At 40.2% G+C, this 23,805-nt stretch overlaps 1 protein-coding gene and 1 long non-coding RNA gene across 6 annotated transcripts in view; one reads left to right on the top strand and one right to left on the bottom strand.

Annotated features, from left to right (window-relative positions):
• Window positions 1-23,805, top strand: part of tns2a (tensin 2a) — a 198,640-nt gene that overhangs the window by 61,472 nt on the left and 113,363 nt on the right. For 4 of the 5 annotated variants that reach the window (XM_034172178.1, XM_034172179.1, XM_034172177.1 and 1 more), the window contains exons 2-3: window positions 8,044-8,149; window positions 13,978-14,015. The exons of the other annotated variant lie outside the window; for it this stretch is intronic. In XM_034172178.1, coding sequence (XP_034028069.1) covers window positions 8,044-8,149; window positions 13,978-14,015 — 144 coding nt within the window. The remainder of the gene's footprint in view (window positions 1-8,043; window positions 8,150-13,977; window positions 14,016-23,805) is intronic. 5 annotated transcript variants of the gene reach the window in all.
• Window positions 4,046-21,807, bottom strand: LOC117512193. Its single transcript, XR_004561238.1, has 3 exons — window positions 21,641-21,807; window positions 17,202-17,207; window positions 4,046-4,056 (listed from the first exon to the last, which is right to left on the bottom strand). It is a non-coding gene; the product is annotated as an uncharacterized LOC117512193 (long non-coding RNA).

Here is a 23,805-nt window from a genome sequence, read left to right as displayed (position 1 = left end):
TGAAGAAAAGTGGTAAGAAAACTACTGATTTACATGTATTATATCAAAAGGGACCATTACTTGTGCAACCCATCATCTTGGATATTGCATTTTTATTTAATTTATATCAAGTTGTAGAGTTTTGCTTTGAGTTTTGAGTTTAAGAAGGATAATGTTAGAAATGTTTATATTGAGAAGCCTGAATTACGTTTTGTATTTGAAATAGCATAAACAAATTAAAATGTGTACCAAGGGGCCAAATACTTTTTTGAAGCACTGTAATTGTGACTTGGCACAAGGAGTGTGACAGACTTTGTGTTCTGGCAGTGCAGGCTTACAGTTTGTGGTTTCAGTTTTTGTTTATACAGTAGTGTTCAGAATAATAGTAGTGCTATGTGACTAAAAAGATTAATCCAGGTTTTGAGTATATTTCTTATTGTTACATGGGAAACAAGGTACCAGTAGATTCTCAAAAATCCAACAAGACCAAGCATTCATAATATTCACACTCTTAAGGCTATGAAATTGGGCTATTAGTAAAAAAAAAGTAGAAAAGGGGGTGTTCACAATAATAGTAGCATCTGCTGTTGAAGCTACAAACTCAAAACTGTTATGTTCAAACTGCTTTTTTTGCAATCCTGTGAATCACTAAACTAGTATTTAGTTGTATAACCACCGTTTTTCATCATTTCTTCACATCTGCGAGGCATTAATTTTGTTGGTTTGGAACCAAGATTTTGCTTGTTTACTAGTGTGCTTGGGGTCATTGTCTTGTTGAAACACCCATTTCAAGGGCATGTCCTCTTCAGCATAAGGCAACATGATCTCTTGAAGTATTCTGACATATCCAAACTGATCCATGATACCTGGTATGCGATATATAGGCCCAACACCATAGTAGGAGAAACATGCTCATATCATGATGCTTGTATCACCATGCTTCACTGTCTTCACTGTGAACGGTGGCTTGAATTCAGAGTTTGGTGGTCGTCTCACAAACTGTCTGCGGCCCTTGGACCCAAAAAGAACAATTTTACTCTTATCAGTCCACAAAATATTCCTCAATTTCTCTTTAGGCCAGTTGATGTGTTCTTTGGAAAATTGTAACCTCTTCTGCACATGTCTTTTATTTAACAGAGGGACTTTGTGGGGGATTCTTGCAAATAAATTAGCTTCACACAGGCGTCTTCTGTCACAGCACTTACAGGTAACTGCAGACTGTCTTTGATCATCCTGGAACTGATCAATGGGTGAGCCTTTGCCATTCTGGTTATTCTTCTATCCATTTTGATGGTTGTTTTCTGTTTTCTTCCACGCGTCTCTGTTTTTTTTTTTTGTCCATTTTAAAGCATTGGAGATCATTGTAGATGAACAGCCTATAATTTTTTGCACCTGCGTATAGGTTTTCCCCTCTCCAATCAACTTTTTAATCAAACTACGCTGTTCTTCTGAACAATATCTTGAACGTCCCATTTTCCTCAGGCTTTCAAAGAGAAAAGCATGTTCAACAGGTGCTGGCTTCATCCTTAGGGGCCTTGCTGTTTTATACCGCAGCAACATTGAGCTATCCCCTCTACCAGTCCCATCCTTCTGCTCTTTCGAAAGCCTTGTCTTCAACTGCAAACACCCATTCTCTGCCACAATTGCCCTCATTTATCGGCCCCCTAAACCACATCCATCCTTCATTTCTGACATTCATGATTGGTGATGCCAACATACACATAGACTCAGATACATGCTCACAAGCCTCTAATTTCAAACAAGTTCTGGACTGTCTTAACCTACAACAACTCGTTAAAGTCCCTACACATAGTAAAGGTCACACACTGGACTTGGTAATTACAGACTCCATTCATATCACAGATCTGCAGGTTTTTGACATCGGTGCCTCTGACCACCAGGCAATCAGTATCAGAATCCCCACATTTTCCCAATGCACTAACTCAAAAAGACAAATAACATTTAGGAACATCAAAAACATTGAATCCTCCTCCTTCAAATGCAACCTTCAACTACTCTCTGCCCCCCAGGATTCATCAGTTGCTGACCTTGTGGACTAATACAACAAAAGCCTCAGTTCCATCCTGGAGTTTCATGCTCCACTTAATACTCGAACTGTCACTTTCACCCGTTCAGCTCCCTGGCTTACTGACCAGCTTAGGGCAATGAAGAGGTCTGGCTGCGTCCTGGAGCGGGTCTACAAAACATCTGGCCTGACGGTGCATAAGGTGGCCTACCGGGTACATCAAAAATCATATGCAAAAGCTCTCTCTTCAGCTAGGTCCGGTTACTACTCCACGATAATCAACAATAACACAGGTAATTCCCAAAAACTATTCTCCACCATTAAACACCTCCTTAAGCCTCAGATCCCCTCATACCACACTCCAACAGTAGCCAATTGCAATAATTTCCTTGAATTTTTCATCTCCAAAGTTGCTAATATTCGCTCTACTTTTTCATCTACATACAGCTCCACCTTTGACATTCCAACTACTCCTGGCCCACAGCATCTTCCCCATTTCTCCCTCACAACGCAGCAGGAGGTCCAGAAGGTTATCCGTATCTCCAAACCATCTACTTGCTCCCTAGATCCCCTTCCATCGCCTCTGCTCAAAAACTTTTCCTCATCCATCAGTCCAATCATCACTGAAATAATCAATCTTTCTTTTGAAACTGGAACAGTACCAACCTCCCTAAAACAGCTCTTATCAAACCCCTTCTTAAAAAAACCAACCCTTGACCCTGTACCACTTTCAAATTACAGTCCAATCAGTAATCTTCCATCTTCCATTCATCTCCAAAATCCTTGAAAGAGTAGTTTCCATTCAACTTCACAGTCATCTCAAATTCAATAATCTATAAGACAAATTTCAATCCGGTTTTCGTCCCTCCCACAGCACAGAGACAGCTCTCATCAGAGTGACCAATGATCTCCTGATGGCCTCTGACTCTGGTTCCACTTCCCTCCTCATCCTTCTCGACCTCACTGCCGCATTTGACACCATAGACCATCACATCCTCCTGCACCGTCTCCAGCACCACATTGGTCTCTCCTACATTGCCCTTCACTGGTTTCACTCCTACCTCACTGACCCTGGTTCCACTTCCCTCCTCATCCTTCTCGACCTCACTGCCGCGTTTGACACCATAGACCATCACATCCTCCTGCACCGTCTCCAGCACCACATTGGTCTCTCCTACATTGCCCTTCACTGGTTTCACTCCTACCTCACTGACCGGACCGAGCATGTGGTCTTGGGGGACGCTAAATCTCGCCCCCACACTGTCACCTGTGGGGTCCCCCAGGGCTCCGTGCTCGGTCCCACCCTCTTCACCATTTACATGCTTCCCCTCGGGTGTGTCGTCGGTAGGCATGGAATCCACTTCCATTGCTATGCTGACGACACACAGCTTTACATCAAGATCACTCCCTCCGTTCCTTTCTCTGCCACCATTTCCCGCCTCGAATCCTGCCTGGAGGAGATAGGGGCATGGATGAGACAGAACTTCCTGCAGCTGAATGGCTCAAAAACTGAAGCCATTCAAACCGGTAGTCTTCACCAACTCCACTCCTCTCTCATTACTTCAATTTCTCTTTTTGGCCACAGCATTCCTCTCTCTCCCTCTGTTACCAATCTCGGGGTCAGGTTTGACCCCCACCTTTCTTTTGACAGTCATGTCAATAACATCTGCAATACCTCCTTTTTCCACCTCCGTAATATTTCCAAACTCCGTTCTTCACTTTCCCTTTCGGTTACGGAGAGGCTCATCCATGCCTTTGTCTCCTCCAGGTTGGACTATTGTAATGCACTCCTCATCGGGATCCCTGGCAGGAGCATTCAAAAGCTCCAGTATGTCCAGAACAGCGCTGCCAGGGTCCTGATGAGGGTGCGGAAACACGAGCACATCACCCCCATCCTTCACACCCTCCACTGGCTTCCTATTCACTTCCGTATAGAGTACAAGATCCTTCTGCACGCCCACCACTGTCTCCATGGTGATGCCCCCAACTACCTCACTGACCTCCTCACTCCACATACCTCTGGCAGAACCCGGTCAGGCCAACAGCACTGTCTGCTCCCGCCCAGGACACGGCTCAAGACCATGGGGGGCCGGGCCTTCAAGGCTGCTGCTCCCCACCTGTGGAATGCCCTCCCAGACCACCTCAGGGCCCCACAGACAGTGGATGCTTTTAAGAAAGGTTTAAAAACCTTCCTTTTTAGAAAAGCTTATAGCTAGTTTTTAACTAATGTATGTATGATGTATTGTAATTTTATCCTATCTTATCTCTTTTATTGCTGTTTTATGTGCACTTTGAGATTTGCGTTCAAATATAAAGTGCGGTACAAATAAAAATTATTATTATTATTAAACAGGGGACACCTGATTCACACCTGTTTGTTCCACAAAATTGATGAACTCACTGACTGAATGCCACACTACTATTATTGTGAACGCCCCCTTTTCTGCTTTTTTTTTTTTTTTTTTTTTTTTTTTTTTAACTAATAGCCCAATTTTATAGCCTTAAGAGTGTGCATATCATGAATGCTTGGTCTTGTTGTATTTGTGAGAATCTACTGAATCTACTGGTACCTTGTTTCCCATGTAACTATAAGAAATATACTCAAAACCTGGATTAATCTTTTTAGTCACATAGCACTACTATTATTCTGAACACTACTGTAGATGAACAATATCTCAAAAGTAAAAGTGTGCCTATTGCAAATTTATGTACACAGATTTTCTACATTTTTAAAGAGAATACATGGAAACATATTGCTGAGGTTTAGCGATTCTGTTGTGAATTTATATATAATATATATATATATATTTAACACCCCCTTCTAAGCTCTAAAAGTGTTCTGGTGCGTCTGAAAACATGGATGGCCGCAGCGTTGGTATGGCAGGGGACATCGAGTTTCTTTCTATGATATTTCCATCCACCATCTTGGGAAGGTGATTGCTGCAAGTTTGCATCCCACCACCGTACTGACAGTAACACATAGATCTACAACTCATGTCAGTACCTGTCAGATTAATTTATTGCAGAAACCTGCCTTCAAACACTACATGCAAGTAGAAATTATTGAAAAGGTCGTTCTCTTTAGCGTTCACTGTGCGCACCGCCGTATTGGTGTGATGACAGATCGGTGAAGACAGTCCACATAGCTCTTGCCCGAGTTTCCAACTTTGAATTCTGACTTGAATGGCCGTTCCATTGCACTTTTCCAAGTCAGAACTCATTGTGTTTCAGAGTTCTAAGTACAGTGGAACACAGAAAACAATCATTTAAGTTGACATTCTCTTAGTTTTGTGTTTGGTTAGTTTCATGTTCAGTTAGCTTTTCTTTCACTTAACTTTGTTCAGTTAATTTTCGAGTCAGGATGCCTTTTTCTAACTTATTATACTTTTATTATCGTTCACTTGGCTTTATATTTTCTTTACTTTTGACTAATTTTATTTTCTTTGAAGATAACTATATATTCTCTTGGCTGTCCTTTATATATTCTGTTAGCTTTACATGAGGTTAATTCTATACTTAGCCATATATATTGAATTAACTTTATGTTGCATTATTTTTAACTTCAGAAAGCTTTACCTTATTATTTGGTGAAATGTTCAGTTACGGCAATTCCTTTAATTTCCTTTTTCAGTCAGCCTTCTGCTCTTTTAGCATTCCTTTTTTCATAGCTTTATATTCAGTTAGCTTTCACTTATCTAAATAAATCTTTTTGGGGTCTCCCTTGTTTCAGTCTGTGTCACCACAGCAAATCATGTTGATCTGGAACAACTTTTATGCCAGATGCCCTTCTTGATGTAACTTCACATTACACAAAGAACGGGCAGAGGTGGCACTGAAACGGGAACCTTCCTCACTGGAAACAAGCCTGTCATATACCTGTATATCTATCTATAAAGCAAGAAATGTCTGTGTGAGTGCGAGTATGTGGCTGGCATGTCTCTCTGACTGTTTGTCAGATCGGCCTCAGCTTTCAAGTTAGTTTTTCTAAGTTTTTTTTTTTTTTTTTTTTTTTTGCCTCCTTGCTCTCGGCCGAGACGGTCGACTTTTTCTCTTCTCCCTCCCTCCTTATCTTTCCTGCTTCTGTGGCGTGTTGTCTGTGAGGCTGCCAGCTTTGCTCTTCTGGAAACAGCAAAAATGGATCTGTTAAAGTGGTCTCTGAACGCAATTGACACTATTTTTTCTACAAGACACTCGGGAGCGGAGGACCCGACCTGTCCTGCCGGGACACATGTGATGGGTTACGTGATGGACAGTTGGCAGGTCATGTGCCTTTACACGCTGTCTGTGGAGGACGCTGAAGATGTGTATTTATTTGGCATGGTGGTGACCGGGTTCCTGCTGTGTGGAGCGGGCATAGCGCTGGTTTACCGGAAAATTAAGAAAGTGGAAGTGGCAATAATTGGCCCGTCCAGGCTGCCCCACATGATTGATTCGATTGGAAGGGCAGTGTCAGCTCAGTCGGCGGTTGTTAACCGCGCGTTGGATACCATCTCCGGAAGAATGGCTGCGCTGGAAAACTGCATTGATCGTCAGTAATGACCACATCTCCTCTCCTAATTCAGATGTATTGAAAGCCACTCTGTCTCAGACTGTGGAATCTTTCAGGCGTCTGCTAATCTGGATTTTCATTCGGCTTCCCAAAACACAGCACACACAAGTTTTACCTTGTGTGTGCTTTTTATATGTGTTCATGTACCGGGCCAGCTTATGTGTGTTGTGTGTTAAGATTGAGCCTGCAAAAAACTTTTAAAGATCATGCTGTTGCATTACTGTTTTTGCTTTTCCCCAGTGGCCAAAAAATCAAAAGGCACCGTGGTACTTTTGACAGTGCCCTTGCTAAAAGCCAAAATATATGAAAACACAATAGTCAGTCAGTCAATCCACACATCTCACAACAAACCTAAATATCCCTGACTCACATTATCAATAACTACTGTATTCACATCCATATGTTTGCGCCTCATGTACTCTACTGTGTCTCTATATGTGTACATATGTCTGACCATGTTGGATGCATGTCAGTCTTTTTCTTAAAATAACTATTTACATTTCTCTTTGTAGCTCAATGTCAACCATGCCTTAACAAACGTACACTTTGTCTGTTAAAACTATGTAAGAGTAAGTACACCTCTTTGTACATCCCACTTCAAACACAGCCTCATATGACCATGCATGGAAAAATCTACTTAAGCTCCCAATTTTCTATAGAAATACAACCTTCCTACAGGCACTGCAATAGTTCCGTTAAATTTAAATTGGGTTTATTCCGTATTTGGTTATCCATATCTTCAGTTCAATTCAATTTTCCATTCAGATAGTTTTAGAAATAATTTTGTGAGCAACATGGGAGCCATCATTGTTCTCAAGAATTCTTTGGTTTGGTCATACCAAAGTGTAGTTGCTTTTTGTCTCTGGGTCTATTAGGACTCCTCCCACCATTAAGTCATCCACATTAGACTGACTTTCCAAAAAGGACTGGCAACAGTATTGGCACATCAGTCACTGAAAAATATCCACCCAGTTTTAATGTGGTGCTCACTGCTCAGATTTTTATCTCCATAAGGACCTGGCAATGCACAACTGAGCCCACACTCTAAAAATGGGTGTCTTAAAGAACTCTACGAGTGCATTTCTCATTTTTTTTTTATCCTATCTCTCACACACACACACACACAGGATTAGACTGTGTTATGGGTGGAAACGTCAAGATCATTACTGGTACACAGTTACACAACCAGAACAAAATTTCATCTGGATAAAGGGAGCAGAGATTGGAAAGGAACATAACCATGCATCAGTCAGAAACACTCACGGGTTACGGCTGACAACTCTAAGCTTCTGTCACGATTACAGTCCAATAACTCATAAAACATTGCAGTTTTTATGTCTTATTTAGTAAGGGGTCAAGGAAGTCAAATTCTTTTGTGTCTTGCTTTCATCTGGTCAGTGTATAGAGGAATGACAGAAGCTTAAACAGGGCTGATATGTTTCTTAGTGTAAATCACTCTTCTTTTGTGTGAATTTGTGTGTGACTACAGGCGGGGAAGGGGGAGCCTCATGCCTTCAAGGAAAAGACCTTCAAAAAGAAGCGTCAGTGCAGCGTGTGCCATCAGAACATTGACAGCGTGGGCTCCTTCTGCAGAGGTGAATCTCACAAATGTGTTTCATGAATCCATCTGTATCCATTTTTGGCTTTCTTTTTCCTTTTTATAAGCATGCCTGTTTATATCATTAATAATATATGCAATTTTTATTATTGCAGCAGCTGTTTGCTGCTCCTGTTTACTCCCTCATGAATTCAAGCAGTAGCAAATAAATGACAAGAAAAAGTGTGTCTGTGACTACAACAAGGACACTAATAAAGACGGAAGCAACAACAAACTATTCTTAAAAGATGAGGTGATCATGATGACAGCACTAATCATAGACATATGCAGTTTTGCATCATTTAAAAGGTATAGTGAGTAAATGTGAGCTACATGAATGTATATATTTGCATACGTGTGTGAGCTATGAACCTACAGTGTATCCGGAAAGTATTCACAGCACTTCTTTTTTCACATTTTGTCCAAAATCAATCAATCAATTCAATCAATTTTATTTATATAGCGCCAAATCACAACAAACAGTTGCCCCAAGGCGCTTTATATTGTAAGGCAAGGCCATACAATAATTACGTAAAAACCCCAATGGTCAAAACGACCCCCTGTGAGCAAGCACTTGGCGACAGTGGGAAGGAAAAACTCCCTTTTAACAGGAAGAAACCTCCAGCAGAACCAGGCTCAGGGAGGGGCAGTCTTCTGCTGGGACTGGTTGGGGCTGAGGGAGAGAACCAGGAAAAAGACATGCTGTGGAGGGGAGCAGAGATCAATCACTAATGATTAATGCAGAGTGGTGCATACAGAGCAAAAAGAGAAAGAAACACTCAGTGCATCATGGGAACCCCCCAGCAGTCTACGTCTATAGCAGCATAACTAAGGGATGGTTCAGGGTCACCTGATCCAGCCCTAACTATAAGCTTTAGCAAAAAGGAAAGTTTTAAGCCTAATCTTAAAAGTAGAGAGGGTGTCTGTCTCCCTGATCTGAATTGGGAGCTGGTTCCACAGGAGAGGAGCCTGAAAGCTGAAGGCTCTGCCTCCCATTCTACTCTTACAAACCCTAGGAACTACAAGTAAGCCTGCAGTCTGAGAGCGAAGCGCTCTATTGGGGTGATAGGGTACTATGAGGTCCCTAAGATAAGATGGGACCTGATTATTCAAAACCTTATAAGTAAGAAGAAGAATTTTAAATTCTATTCTAGACTTAACAGGAAGCCAATGAAGAGAGGCCAATATGGGTGAGATATGCTCTCTCCTTCTAGTCCCCATTAGTACTCTAGCTGCAGCATTTTGAATTAACTGAAGACTTTTCAGGGAACTTTTAGGACAACCTGATAATAATGAATTACAATAGTCCAGCCTAGAGGAAATAAATGCATGAATTAGTTTTTCAGCATCACTCTGAGACAAGGCCTTTCTAATTTTAGAGATATTGCGTAAATGCAAAAAAGCAGTCCTACATATTTGTTTAATATGCGCATTGAATGACATATCCTGATCAAAAATGACTCCAGGATTTCTCACAGTATTACTAGAGGTCAGGGTAATGCCATCCAGAGTAAGGATCTGGTTACACACCATGTTTCTAAGATTTGTGGGGCCAAGTACAATAACTTCAGTTTTATCTGAGTTTAAAAGCAGGAAATTAGAGGTCATCCTTGTCTTTATGTCTGTAAGACAATCCTGCAGTTTAGCTAATTGGTGTGAGTCCTCTGGCTTCATGGATAGATAAAGCTGGGTATCATCTGCGTAACAATGAAAATTTAAGCAATGCCGTCTAATAATACTGCCTAAGGGAAGCATGTATAAAGTGAATAAAATTGGTCCTAGCACAGAACCTTGTGGAACTCCATAATTAACCTTAGTCTGTGAAGAAGATTCCCCATTTACATGAACAAATTGTAATCTATTAGATAAATATGATTCAAACCACCGCAGCGCAGTGCCTTTAATACCTATGGCATGCTCTAATCTCTGTAATAAAATTTTATGGTCAACAGTATCAAAAGCAGCACTGAGGTCTAACAGAACAAGCACAGAGATGAGTCCACTGTCTGAGGCCATAAGAAGATCATTTGTAACCTTCACTAATGCTGTTTCTGTACTATGATGAATTCTAAAACCTGACTGAAACTCTTCAAATAGACCATTCCTCTGCAGATGATCAGTTAGCTGTTTTACAACTACCCTTTCAAGAATTTTTGAGAGAAAAGGAAGGTTGGAGATTGGCCTATAATTAGCTAAGATAGCTGGGTCAAGTGATGGCTTTTTAAGTAATGGTTTAATTACTGCCACCTTAAAAGCCTGTGGTACATAGCCAACTAACAAAGATAGATTGATCATATTTAAGATTGAAGCATTAAATAATGGTAGGGCTTCCTTGAGCAGCCTGGTAGGAATGGGGTCTAATAGACATGTTGATGGTTTGGATGAAGTAACTAATGAAAATAACTCAGACAGAACAATCGGAGAGAAAGAGTCTAACCAAATACCGGCATCACTGAAAGCAGCCAGAGATAATGATACGTCTTTGGGATGGTTATGAGTAATTTTTTCTCTAATAGTTAAAATTTTATTAGCAAAGAAAGTCATGAAGTCATTACTAGTTAAAGTTAAAGGAATACTCGGCTCAATAGAGCTCTGACTCTTTGTCAGCCTGGCTACAGTGCTGAAAAGAAACCTGGGGTTGTTCTTATTTTCTTCAATTAGTGATGAGTAGTAAGATGTCCTAGCTTTACGGAGGGCTTTTTTATAGAGCAACAGACTCTTTTTCCAGGCTAAGTGAAGATCTTCTAAATTAGTGAGACGCCATTTCCTCTCCAGCTTACGGGTTATCTGCTTTAAGCTGCGAGTTTGTGAGTTATACCACAGAGTCAGGCACTTCTGATTTAAAGCTCTCTTTTTCAGAGGAGCTACAGCATCCAAAGTTGTCTTCAATGAGGATGTAAAACTATTGACGAGATACTCTATCTCACTTACAGAGTTTAGGTAGCTACTCTGCACTGTGTTGGTATATGGCATTAGAGAACATAAAGAAGGAATCATATCCTTAAACCTAGTTACAGCGCTTTCTGAAAGACTTCTAGTGTAATGAAACTTATTCCCCACTGCTGGGTAGTCCATCAGAGTAAATGTAAATGTTATTAAGAAATGATCAGACAGAAGGGAGTTTTCAGGGAATACTGTTAAGTCTTCAATTTCCATACCATAAGTCAGAACAAGATCTAAGATATGATTAAAGTGGTGGGTGGACTCATTTACATTTTGAGCAAAGCCAGTTGAGTCTAATAATAGATTAAATGCAGTGTTGAGGCTGTCATTCTCAGCATCTGTGTGGATGTTAAAATCACCCACTATAATTATCTTATCTGAGCTAAGCACTAAGTCAGACAAAAGGTCTGAAAATTCACAGAGAAACTCACAGTAACGACCAGGTGGACGATAGATAATAACAAATAAAACTGGTTTTTGGGACTTCTAGTTTGGATGGACAAGACTAAGAGTCAAGCTTTCAAATGAATTAAAGCTCTGTCTGGGTTTTTGATTAATTAATAAGCTGGAATGGAAGATTGCTGCTAATCCTCCGCCTCGGCCCGTGCTACGAGCATTCTGGCAGTTAGTGTGACTCGGGGGTGTTGACTCATTTAAACTAACATATTCATCCTGCTGTAACCAGGTTTCTGTAAGGCAGAATAAATCAATATGTTGATCAATTATTATATCATTTACTAACAGGGACTTAGAAAAGAGAGACCTAATGTTTAATAGACCACATTTAACTGTTTTAGTCTGTGGTGCAGTTTAAGGTGCTATATTATTTTTTCTTTTTGAATTTTTATGCTTAAATAGATTTTTACTGGTTGTTGGTGGTCTGGGAGCAGGCACCGTCTCTACGGGGATGGGGTAATGAGGGGATGGCAGGGGGAGAAAAGCTGCAGAGAGGTGCTCAAAATGGGTGAAAAAGTTTTTATATATATATATATATATATATATATATATATATATAATATCTCCACAGCCTTTTGTCATAAAGCTCACAATTGAGCGCTCCCCATCCAACCTGATGGAGCTTGAGCAGTGCTGCAAAGAGGAATGGGCAAAACTGCCCAGAGATAGGTGCACCAGGCTTGTGTCATCATATTCAAGAAGATTTGAGGCTGTAATTGCTACCAAAGGTGCATCAACAAAGTATTGCACAAAGGCTGTAAATACTTATGTACATGCGATTTCTTAGTTTTTTATTTTGAATAAATTTACCAAAAAAAAAAAACTTTTTCCTGCTGTCATTATGGGGTGTTGAGTTTAATTTTGAGGAGGAAAAAATGGATTTCCACCATTTTGGAATATGGCTGTAACATAACAAAATGTGGAAAAAGTGAAGCGCTGTGAATACTTTCTGGATGTACGTGTAGCCTCATGGCTACATAGGCACCCCAAAACCAGGACAGGCACCATAGTGCATCTCTGCTCTAAAAGAGAATTCTCACTGAACAGACCAGTACCTTGTACTAAAAGGAGGCAAGACGCAACCACTGGTACTGTCGTGCAAACTAGTTCTGTGGGCATGAGATGTAGGACACAGATCCCCAGTCCCAATGTCAGACAAGACCCAAAGCCTCACAGAAACAGTAGGAAAATGCCCTATGTGAGACTGCCCACTGATGGAAGAACCAGCAACACCTCCAAGTTGGGGAGTGTACCCCCCCAGGATCAAGGTACCTGCACCGTAGCAAACAGAAATGCCCCCAACCCACCTGCTGGTGCTGGTCACCAACTCTAGCCACACAGGAGTTGACTTATACTGTCCCGAGGGGGCTCCCTGCAGCACAGCACCCCACAACTAACACCAGGTCCATGTTCCCCTTAAGGACCAAAGGACAACAGCAGGACACCTATTGCAAGCCCATGCTTACACCACTGCTCAAAGGGGAGTGGCACAACCCACAATATATTCCTGAAGATCTCCAGTTGGTCCCCAGGAACCTCCAACCCTCTGGCTACTCAGTTTTTTGAAAACTCCTTTGTCTAGAGAGATTTAACATACACTTAACATACTGTTTATCTTTCTTGGCAATTAATAGAAATGAAGTCCAAGACTATTGACTGATGTGGGTCTGAAGAAAACTGGCTGTAAAAGTGATCATTTTTATTAAGAATATTCCTCATATTTGCTTTCTCCCACTATTTGTGGCCTCTGGGAAAAAAACACAAAAATTATGTCACTATCCAACTACTGACTGTACATACAGTATAACCATTGGGCCTAATTATTGACCTTGGCCTGTGCCCTTGACGTTTAAACAATATTTAAACAAATTTTGATCCAAATGGGATCAAAAGTTGGGGGGGGGGGAGTCCCCACTAGGACAGATGTACAGGAGTGAAGCCGGTGAACCGTATGCAATAACATTGTTCATGTGTGCAACGAAAACACATCAGTAAAGAAGACATAGGCCTGATTAAGAGACAAAGATTGACACATAAGACGACGTTGAAAGAAGACGACAACAAACTGACTACATACTGAGTAGTGATGAGCAATCAGATGGCTGAAGGCAGGAACAGAAAGAGTCGAGGTCAAAAGCAGCAGGAGAAAGAAAACAAATAAGTTAATGAAGTGTTTAAGGAAGATGGGAGAAATTAGTATTCACCAGTCACCAAATTCTTTACAGCCCACATGGTAATCAGGATGTGACTGTAATGTGCACCTGTACAGTAAATGATAACAACATAGTCTGAAATGGAATGGTAGTTTTGAATACTTGAATCATATATTAATGTATGTGCTAAATATAAATAACTGGACAGTGCAGCTGTTACATATTAATTTTGTCTTGTTTTTTCTTCCTTTTTCCCCACTCAAATTCTTTTTAGTATGCAAGACAGCAGCTCATAGGAAATGTGAGGCTAAGGTAAGAATCAACTTCTCCTGTGTCAGTTCTGTGCACGGTCTGACAAATAGCTGGATTTTAAACTTGAATATAACCTGCTGTAAGGCAGGTTGAATGTCTAGTCTGAGTTAGTGTTGCCATGATCCTAGAAATACAAGGTCACTACAAATCCAAATAACACACTAATTTACCATTTTCACAAGATTGAAGCATTTCACCACCTATTGGTTGAGTGAGATCGGCCAACATATGCACAGCATGTTGGGAAATTGTCAATTTCAGAAACCCAGAAGTGGATGATCCACCGCTTTGCTATGTGTTTATTTTGTACGGAAAATATTACACAAATAATGAATGTTTGAGTTCAATGGAAAGAATGAAATATTCGTTCCATTGAATAAATGAAAAAACATTAATTATTTGTTATATAACAGCTAAAATTTGATATTTTATTAATTTATGAACAAGAGAAAAGGGGCTTACATTTCGGTGTGCATCACTGGTCCTTTGACATCAAGAGGTTCCAAACACTCCAACAACGAATTTTAAATAACAGTCCAATCCAAAACGGGACAAGAAAAAAGTAACAAAGTAAAAATGTACACTGCCATCTGTTTTTCTTAGTCCAGCGATAAATCGCGACAGAAATTTGTTGGGCTCCTCATCCCACAGCGGTTTCACTTCACCTAGAGACATCCCAGCGAATACTGCAAATGCCTCCAAACAGCTTACGGCATAGTGGATTTGTTTTTTCTTTTGTGTTAAAAGAACGAGCAGCATCAATAAACTGCTAAGTGTTGTAGCTGCTAGTGCACGCACAGTGTGCAATGGTGCAAAATATATGGAACCAAATTTGCACACTAAATGGAACCAAAATTGCACGGTAAATGGAGCACAATGGCAGATGGGATGAATGATCAATATCTCGTGGCATCCAAACCACCAATCAAATGACAAGGACCTATTCAGCCGTTACATAAACAAGAGTCACAGCTGCTTTTATAGCAAATTATTTGGGCAATTTTCAGACCTTTTTGAAAAAGTTTGCAATGGTTTTCATTTGTGAATTGATGAAATATTCCTCATTTTCATCTCACATCTGCTCTCTGCAGCGTCTTTACAACCTGTGCTAACGTCAACACCAGCAGTGCCTCTCTCCAGGGGCCGCTTGCGGTGCACTTTATTGTGAAAACAGTGAATTGTGCTTCAAGTGACAGATCCTTGGGATTCAACCGTCGGTGTTGATGTATTGATACGACTGAGTGGAACATAGGTGTCAGCAGGCATTCAGTTGCGTTCCTTTATGCAGGCTATCATATTTGTGAGGAAAGTTGGCACTATGAGGGCCGAGGTCTTTGGTATTATGAAGGAGGCACAGCTGCATTCCTCAGAGCCAGAAGCAAGCGTAGAGCCTCGATCACACCCCACACTGCTGCCACTGTGAAAGAGTCATTGATGGAGGGATGGTGTAATAAATGGACAGAGGGATACAGACGGGGAGAATGCCAACTGTGGTCCGAGCAGCAAAGAAGGAGCAGAGGCTGAGAGTGAGTGAAAGAGTGAAAGACGAGAGTGAAGGCATGTGACAAAGAAAAGTCTTCCACTCACATTTATCCCCTTGTCTTTTATCTGAGGAGAAGAGAGCCCTGATGATCAGTTCAGTGATGAAAGGATGGCTTTGAAATGCCAAACACAATTAAAAGAAAAAACCTAAATTCTGGCTTTTCAGTATCTCATCATTTGACATAATCTATAGATAGTTGGGGTGTGCATGTCCCCCTTATAAAACGATATGATACGTTATCTACATACATTCACAATTCAAGAACAATACTCTTTATTATAGAATGTTTAGATTAAATGCAAGTCAATTTGGTGAATGTTCATTTCCAATGCTGGATAAGCCATCTAAATTTTTTTGCCAACCGAGTTAGGTGGATTGGAAACTTTAAATTGTCCGTAGGTGTGAATATGTTTGTTTGTCTATATGTGGCCCTGCAACAGACTGGCATCCTGTCAGACTCACGCCCTGTGACTGCTGCAATAGGCTCCAGCCCCCTGTGACCCTTAATTGGAGTAAGCATTTGAAGAAGATTGAGTGAGTTTGGTTCCTGCCAATCTTGGTATTGGCAACAACCTTCTACACTGATGTCACCGAAGATTGGCCTAGAGCACCATGGACCTCGTTTGAGCTCAATTTTCCAATACAGTCGTGCAAATGGTGATACAAGCACCAACGTTGGCACAAATACTCCTTAGACATTACTCTTTTGAAAAAAACGACTAGCCACTTGAATTTTCAATAGGCGGCCAGGTAGGGGTCAGTTGAGGAATTACACAGGGGTCATAATTAAAAATGCTCCACTCAAATTGAAAACTACACTACATTATTTGTCTGATCATCACAATTCCAGAAAGGTATCATTTGGACTATCTATGTCTGAATATTCAAGAGTTATGGGGTAAAAATAGCAAAAATGGTGACAAAGATCAGTTTCAGTTTGTACAGGGGTCAAAAGTTAAAGTTCCTTCAGTATTGGTAAAAAGTGATGCACATTGTTGGTTGGCCTAATAGGATTAACAAATGGAATGGTTTTGACTGTGTTGAATGTTTGGTCTCCAAAGTAAAGGTCAAACAAGGTCAACGTTCGTTGGATTCTATGACATGTGGCATATGTTACCCTGTAACATGATAACTAAGCATGATACATGGTCCAAACTATTCCTTTTTAAAACCCTGCTAACTCAGCTAATAATTCTAATAATAATAATAATGCATAATTCTTTACCAAAATTGGAGCAACTTTAACTTTTGACCCCTGTACAAACTGAAACTGACCTTTGTCACCATTTTTGCTGTTTTTACCCCATAACTCCTCAACATTCAGTCATAGATAGTCCAAACTATACATTTTTGGAATTGTTATCATCAGACAAATACTGTAGTCTAGTTTTCTATTTAATTGGAGCATTTTTAATTTTAACCCCTGTGTAATTCTTTAATGGACCCCTGCCTGGCCACCTATTGAAAATTCAAGTGGCTAGTTGTTATTTTCCAAAGAGTAATGTCTAATGAGTATTTGTGCCGAATGTGGTGCTTGTATCACCATTTGTAGGATTTTGCTCTAAATATTCTCTTGCCTGCTGCACTAATATGAAACATGCTGAAGATAAATAAAGGACAACGATATGGTTCATAGGCTTCACAAAACTCTGAAAACAGTTTGATGTGGCTCCAGGTGGAATGATGGATCACAATAAATGGTGCAGTGTCATCCAGAGGTGGGAGTAAGTCACCATCAAGTCACTCTCAAGTCATGAATCAGCAAGTCCCAAGTCAAGACTCACGTCCTAATGACCACGAAGTGTTTGACAGCTGACTTGAGACTTGACTTGGGACTTGCTGATTGACGACTTGAGAGTAACTTGACACTGACTTACTCCCACCTCTGGTGTCATCACAGGACTAAGTTGTATGGGGAGGGTTGACATTCCAGGAAAAGCCCAGTGTGCATTATTCTCAGCATTAATCAGCTTCACCTCACATGGATCCAAAACACAGGATGAGCATTGTCAAACAAAAATGCAGATGGACAGAGTGAGCGAGAAACAGACCGTTTATATGTGCCAGAGAGCACCTGATGTTTGGAATGTGTTTGTCCTAAAGGTGCAGGTGACAGGCCAGTCATCAACATGGTGTTGCATCACACTTGTGGTGTTACATGGCGTTACATCACACACAAGTGTGGTCCCAGTAAGTCAATCTATATTTGATCTTATTGGCGAATTTGCCATCATTTACTTTTGTCTTGATTTTGAATAATTGATGAATATATGGCTACAGTACACATGATTTAAAAAAAAAAAAAAATACATGACATATAGCTTATGTTCTTGCTTGGGGTTTCTACAGTTAAACTGATGTGGATCCACTCTGCTAGTGCTTGTGGTAAGTTGGGTTCTTAATCCCCAAATTGCTGCTGGCGTGCAGTTGAGCACTTTGCACGGCAACACACAGACATCAGTGTGTTTGCATGTGTGTGGTGTCACTGTAAAATGCTTTGAGGGTCTGCATCAGCTGTAAAAGTAAGATAGAAATAGTTTTTTTTTACCACTGACTTCTGATTTCATTGATAGAAAGTGAGTTTGGTGAAGTTGTGCGTCACTACAAAACAAAGTGTTAAAGTTTTTGTGCAGTTAAAGGCCTTTCGGTGCAGTGATGTGGCCAGCAAACAGCCTGGATCTCAACCCAATTGAAAGTTTGTGGTGGAAATGACAATAATTGTCCATGGCAAGGCTCCACCCTGCAAACCTGATTTGGCAGCTCTTGGAGAAAGTTGGAATCAGCTTGATGGAAAACAGTGTTTTTCATTATAGAAGCTCCAGCTACAAATGAGTCCAATGGGGAAAATGTTGTAGTTTTTTTTTTTTTTTTTTCTTCTAAATCCTGAAAGAAATACACATTAATAACATCATGTTTGTTTGAGGCATGCTTCATATTAACAGTGTTCAGCTGTTGGGCTAAAATTGTTTCACATTGTATCTGTGATTTGATTATTTGCTACAAATAAAAAAAAAAAACTGAGTTTTTAGCCTTTTTAGGCACTGAAAAACCCATGAAATATTTTTAAAGACACACATTTTAAATGCAAATCATTTATGCATTTTAACCTTCTATTTTAATTCAAAATTACCTTCATGAAATATAAACGTAACCACAACAACTGAATATTATTCAGGCATTTCACCAATAATTACCAATACAGTTAACCTTTTAAAGGAAAGAAAAATAAACAAAGCTGATATTTATCAGATTATTACATATTTCATTTTAATTTTTTTTTTTCTGTCACTGGCGTATTTTTGAGCTGGACATTGCTTGTGTACAGTAAATATACTAAAGCTCAGCAAAGTTAAATGACCAACAATCCTTTTTAAAATCCTAAAAATTCTGAACTTCCTGAAGAATGATGAATAAATACATGTTGCACTCTGCTGGGTAAAACTATTTATGACTTGACTAAGGGGCAGGATGTTGTTTGATAGCTTTACCGTAACTGTCTGTGTGCTTGTTGATGGTGATATCCATCAGGAAGGGAGAGGTCAGATAAGTCAGGGTGGGGGATTCTGGCTGCTTGTGTGTCCATCTCAGCCGTCATCTAAGCTCCTATGTTCATGGAGATGTGAGGCAGGATGTTTCTGGGATGGTCCGGCTCTGAAAAGAAGCCTCAGTTATGACGGCCAGCTCAGACCATGGTAGTTGACAATGCAGATGAATAATGAAATGTAGCATGTTTTTAAACAGTTTAACACACCTTTTTTGGGGGGTGGGCAGGGCTTGTTTGTTTTCTGGTACATTAGAGTATAACTACCAATAAATAGGCCGGTGTCGCAGACCGAACGGTCCGCCCCTAAACATTGGTCCGCCTTTTGCATTTGCACGTGTCATTTCGAACCACAGCAGCACGTCTGAGACGGAGTCTCTTCACCTAAAGCAATCAAATGGATTAATGTGATTATTAACTATCAGATGATAAAGGTAAACCCTCTTAAATCATTCTAAAGTCAGTTTTAAGCAGAAACGAGGCAAAATTCCGTGACGGTTTGAAATGTCTGACGCGCAGTGAATGCCTCAGCTAGGAGCTCATTTAGCCGTGGCGCTCTGATCGCTTCCGTCACCTTTTATAATGAAATAATGCTGAATTTATGTGGAAATGATTGTTGTACTAAAGCTTCAGATATTTGAGATAGATGATGTGTAGTGTGCAATTTGAAGCAGAAACGAGGTGCTAATCCGTGAACCGCGTCATCAGGGGAGACCGATTTTTAGGGGGGGACTGTTCGGTTGGCGACACTGGTTGTTCAGTTCCAAGTGTAGCAATGGGAAGTGATCAGATGTTATTGACTTTGATACCAGTATCAAGTGTAATCTGTATCAGTTTATCAGTTCCCTTATCGATTCCTGATCAGTTTTCTGAGTGGGAAAAATGTAGACCCACACAAGTTTTCAGTGTCATATGAGGCATGTGATTCTGATCGACACTGGTTCTCAACTGGAACTAGTGTCGCAGACCGAATGGTCCACCCCTAAAAATTGGTCCGCCCTGCCTCCACTGTGCATGCGTCATTTCGGACCTCAGCAGCTTGTCTGAGACAGAGTCTCTTCACCCAGAGCGTTGAAATGGATTAATGTGATTATTAACCATCAGGTGATAAAGGTAAAACCTCTTAACTCATTCTAAAGTCAGTTTTTAGCAGAAACAAGGTGATACTCTGATGTTTTCAAAATGACCGACACGCAGTGACTGCATCAGCTAGCAGCTCCTTTAGCAGCGGCGCTCTGATGGTCTTTTATGATGAATTAATGATGAATTTATGCGGAAATGATTGTTGTACAAAAGCTTCATGTACAGTGGCTTGCAAAAGTATTCAACCCCTTGATATTTCATGCTTTTAAATTTGTTTATGGCATTTCAAATACAAAAAGTAAATTAGGCTTCTCAGTATAAAACGTTTTTAAATTATCTTCCTTAACTTCAAACTGAAAGTAAATCTCTACAACTTGATAATAAATTAATTAAAAATATAAAAGCCAAGATGATGGGTTGCATGAGTAATCAACCCCTTTAGTATAATACCTGTAAATAATCAGTTTAATTGCCAGTTGATGCAACCCATCAGAATAATCTATATATTAAAAGCCAAGAGGTGTGTGTGTGTGTGTGTGTGTGTGTGTGTGTGTGTGTGTGTGTGTGTGTGTGTGTGTGTGTGTGTGTGTGTGTGTGTGTGTGTGTGTGTGTGTGTGTGTGTGTGTGTGTGTGTGTGTGTGTGTGTGTGTGTGTGTGTGTGTGTGTGTGTGTGTGTGTGTGTAAAACGTCGATCACAGAGAAACTGGGGAGAGCTGACATTTGCTGTTTGGTATGCTTATGTATTTTGGGTCAAGGATGAACACTGTGAAAACTGAAAGTGATAGGACAAACATTTTTTGAGAAATTAGCAATTATAGCTAACCAGTAAACAATGAACATTATGCTGCAATGCCCCATGGGAGGTCAGGGTTTTGGGGTTTTAAATGTTGTTATTGTGGTTCATGTTGTTAGTATTAACTGCGCTCCAGTCATGTTCCATCTCAGCGACAGATACAGTGACTTGCAAAAGTATTCAACCCCTTGATATTTCATGCTTTTACATTTGTTTATGGCATTTCAAATACAAAAAGTAAATTAGGCTTCTCAGTATAAAACTTTTTTAAATTATCTTCCTTAACTTCAAACTGAAAGTAAATCTCTACAACTTGATAATAAATTAATTAAAAATATAAAAGCCAAGATGATGGGTTGCATGAGTAATCAACCCCTTTAGTATAATACCTGTAAATAATCAGTTTAATTGCCAGTTGATGCAACCCATCATCTTGGCTTTTATATTTTTAATTAATTGATATCAAGTTGTAGAGATTTGCTTTGAGTTTGAGTCTAAGGCAGATAATTTTAGAAATTTTTATATTGAGATGCCTGATTTACTTTTTGTATTTGAAATGCCATAAACAAATGTAAAAGCGTGAAATATCAAGGGGCTGAATACTTTTGCAAGTCACTGTATCTGTCGCTGAGATGGAACATGACTGGAGTGCAGTTAATACTAACAACATGAACCACAATAACAACATTTAAAACCCCAAAACCCTGACCTCCCATGGGGCATTGCAGCATAATGTTCATTGTTTACTGGTTAGCTATAATTGCTAATTTCTCAAAAAATGTTTGTCCTATCACTTTCAGTTTTCACAGTGTTCATCCTTGACCCAAAATACATAAGCATACCAAACAGCAAATGTCAGCTCTCCCCAGTTTCTCCGTGATCGACGTTTTACACACACACACACACACACACACACACACACACACACACACACACACACACACACACACACACACACACACACACACACACACACACAGAGGCCTCTTGGCTTTTAATATATAGATTATTCTGTTGACATTCTAAATGTCTGGGCACATTAATTATTTGGTAACATGGAATGTGTGGGGGGTTTGAAAGTTTTTATCCAAAGGTGTGTGTAAACATATAGCCTCAACTGTGTGTGCTTTTTGTGTCCTTGAAGTTGATTCTAACCTCATTTCTATAACTGTGTGTGGAGGCCTGTCACTCATATGCCGTCCTGTTCTCATACGGTTTCTATTTGCATCTCTGCTGGGAAGTTGGTGACAAATCATATCGTTACGACGTTATCCGGTATCCTGTCAGTGTGTCCTTCCCTGTTCTGTGGAAAAACCCTCCAATTTGTCTTAGTTTCCTTTTAAAGCGTGAATGTCTTTTGGACTTAGTTGCCAGAGTGTTTGTACCTTTTCCTCTTTTTTGGCAGTTCATGCCAGTTTTTTCAACAAGTAAAGTTAAAGTTAGTCTCTCCCATTGTTTCTGTCTCTGTCACACTCTGCGCTCGTCTTTGCCCCAAGATTAACAGCCTCCAGATGGACCATCTCTATTTTCTAAAAACACAGACACATGACCGGTTTTACTCCAGGATGTTGTTCTCTCATGGCACACTTCCTGCTTATCACGAACTCCAAGTGGAAAATTTCAGCCACACTGAATTGGAAGTGGATTGGGGTCTGAAGGGCGGGGGGTGTGACAGGGATGATGGAGAGAAAGTTGGGGAAAATGCACAAGAGGAGGGAATAAAAGAGGGGAACAGAAGATGGTTTAAAATGTTGTCCATGACGAGTTGAAAAGCCTGTCTAAGCACAAAAAGGCATTTCTGTTGGTTAGAGAAAAGATGCTTGCTTTGATTGCTCACATGATTTTGTGTGTGTGTGTGTGTGTGTGTGTGGAGGGAGAGCAAAGAAAAACCTCACTGATCACCTGCAGCTCGTCCACTCGCTAACAGTGGGGCTGACCGGGCATACATGTGGAACACTCAGTCGTATTGAATAAACATCAGACTCAGAAAGGATTTATGTTACCTGATGTGTCGGTACATGTACTGTGATATTTCATGTTATCCTGAAAACAATACGATTAGTAACCTGTGGATTACATTCTAAAATATGTCAAAGGAATTATGTTTTTATTATTAGCATAACATAAATAATTTTTTTTTTTTTGCATTCAGTTAAAGGCAAGTCAACTAAGAATTTCAATTCTTATTATAATACGTTTTTTAATTTCAGTAAATTTTAACACCCGATTGAAGAAACGTTGGGTCATTCCTTATGCTATATAGTGCAGCGGATAAGAGAATATTTACAGATGAATCTTTCAAATAGTGAAACAAGCACCAAATGTGGTACAAATACTCCTTAAACATTCTTGAAAAAAACCGACAAGCCACCTGAATTTTCAATAGGCAGCCAGGTAGGGGTGAATTGAGGAATTACACAGGGGTCAGAATTAAAAGATGCTCCAATCATATTGAAAACTGAATAACATTATTTGTCTGATTGATCATAAAGATTATAAAAAAGTATAGTTTGGACTATCTATGACTGGATTCTGTGGAGTTATGGGGTAAAAACAGCACAGTGGTGGCTTAGTGGTTAAGCGTTGGGCTTGAGACCAGAGGATCTTTGGTTCATACCCTAGCCTGAAGGGTCCTTGGGCAAGGTCCTTAATCCCCAAGTTGCTCCCGGTGTGTGCATGGCAGCACCCTGACATTGGTGTGTGAGTGTGTTTGTGTGAATGGGTGAATGTGAGGCATCATTGTAAAGCACTTTGAGCATCTGATGCAGATGGAAAAGTGCTATATAAATGCAGTCCATAAAAGTCCTGCTCACAGACTGATTGCCAGAGA

This window comes from Thalassophryne amazonica, chromosome 6 (genome assembly GCF_902500255.1).
Source record: "Thalassophryne amazonica chromosome 6, fThaAma1.1, whole genome shotgun sequence".
Classification (NCBI taxonomy): Eukaryota; Metazoa; Chordata; class Actinopteri; order Batrachoidiformes; family Batrachoididae; genus Thalassophryne; species Thalassophryne amazonica.
Note: the sequence above shows the minus strand (reverse complement) of the source record. Positions and strands in the feature narration are given on the sequence as shown.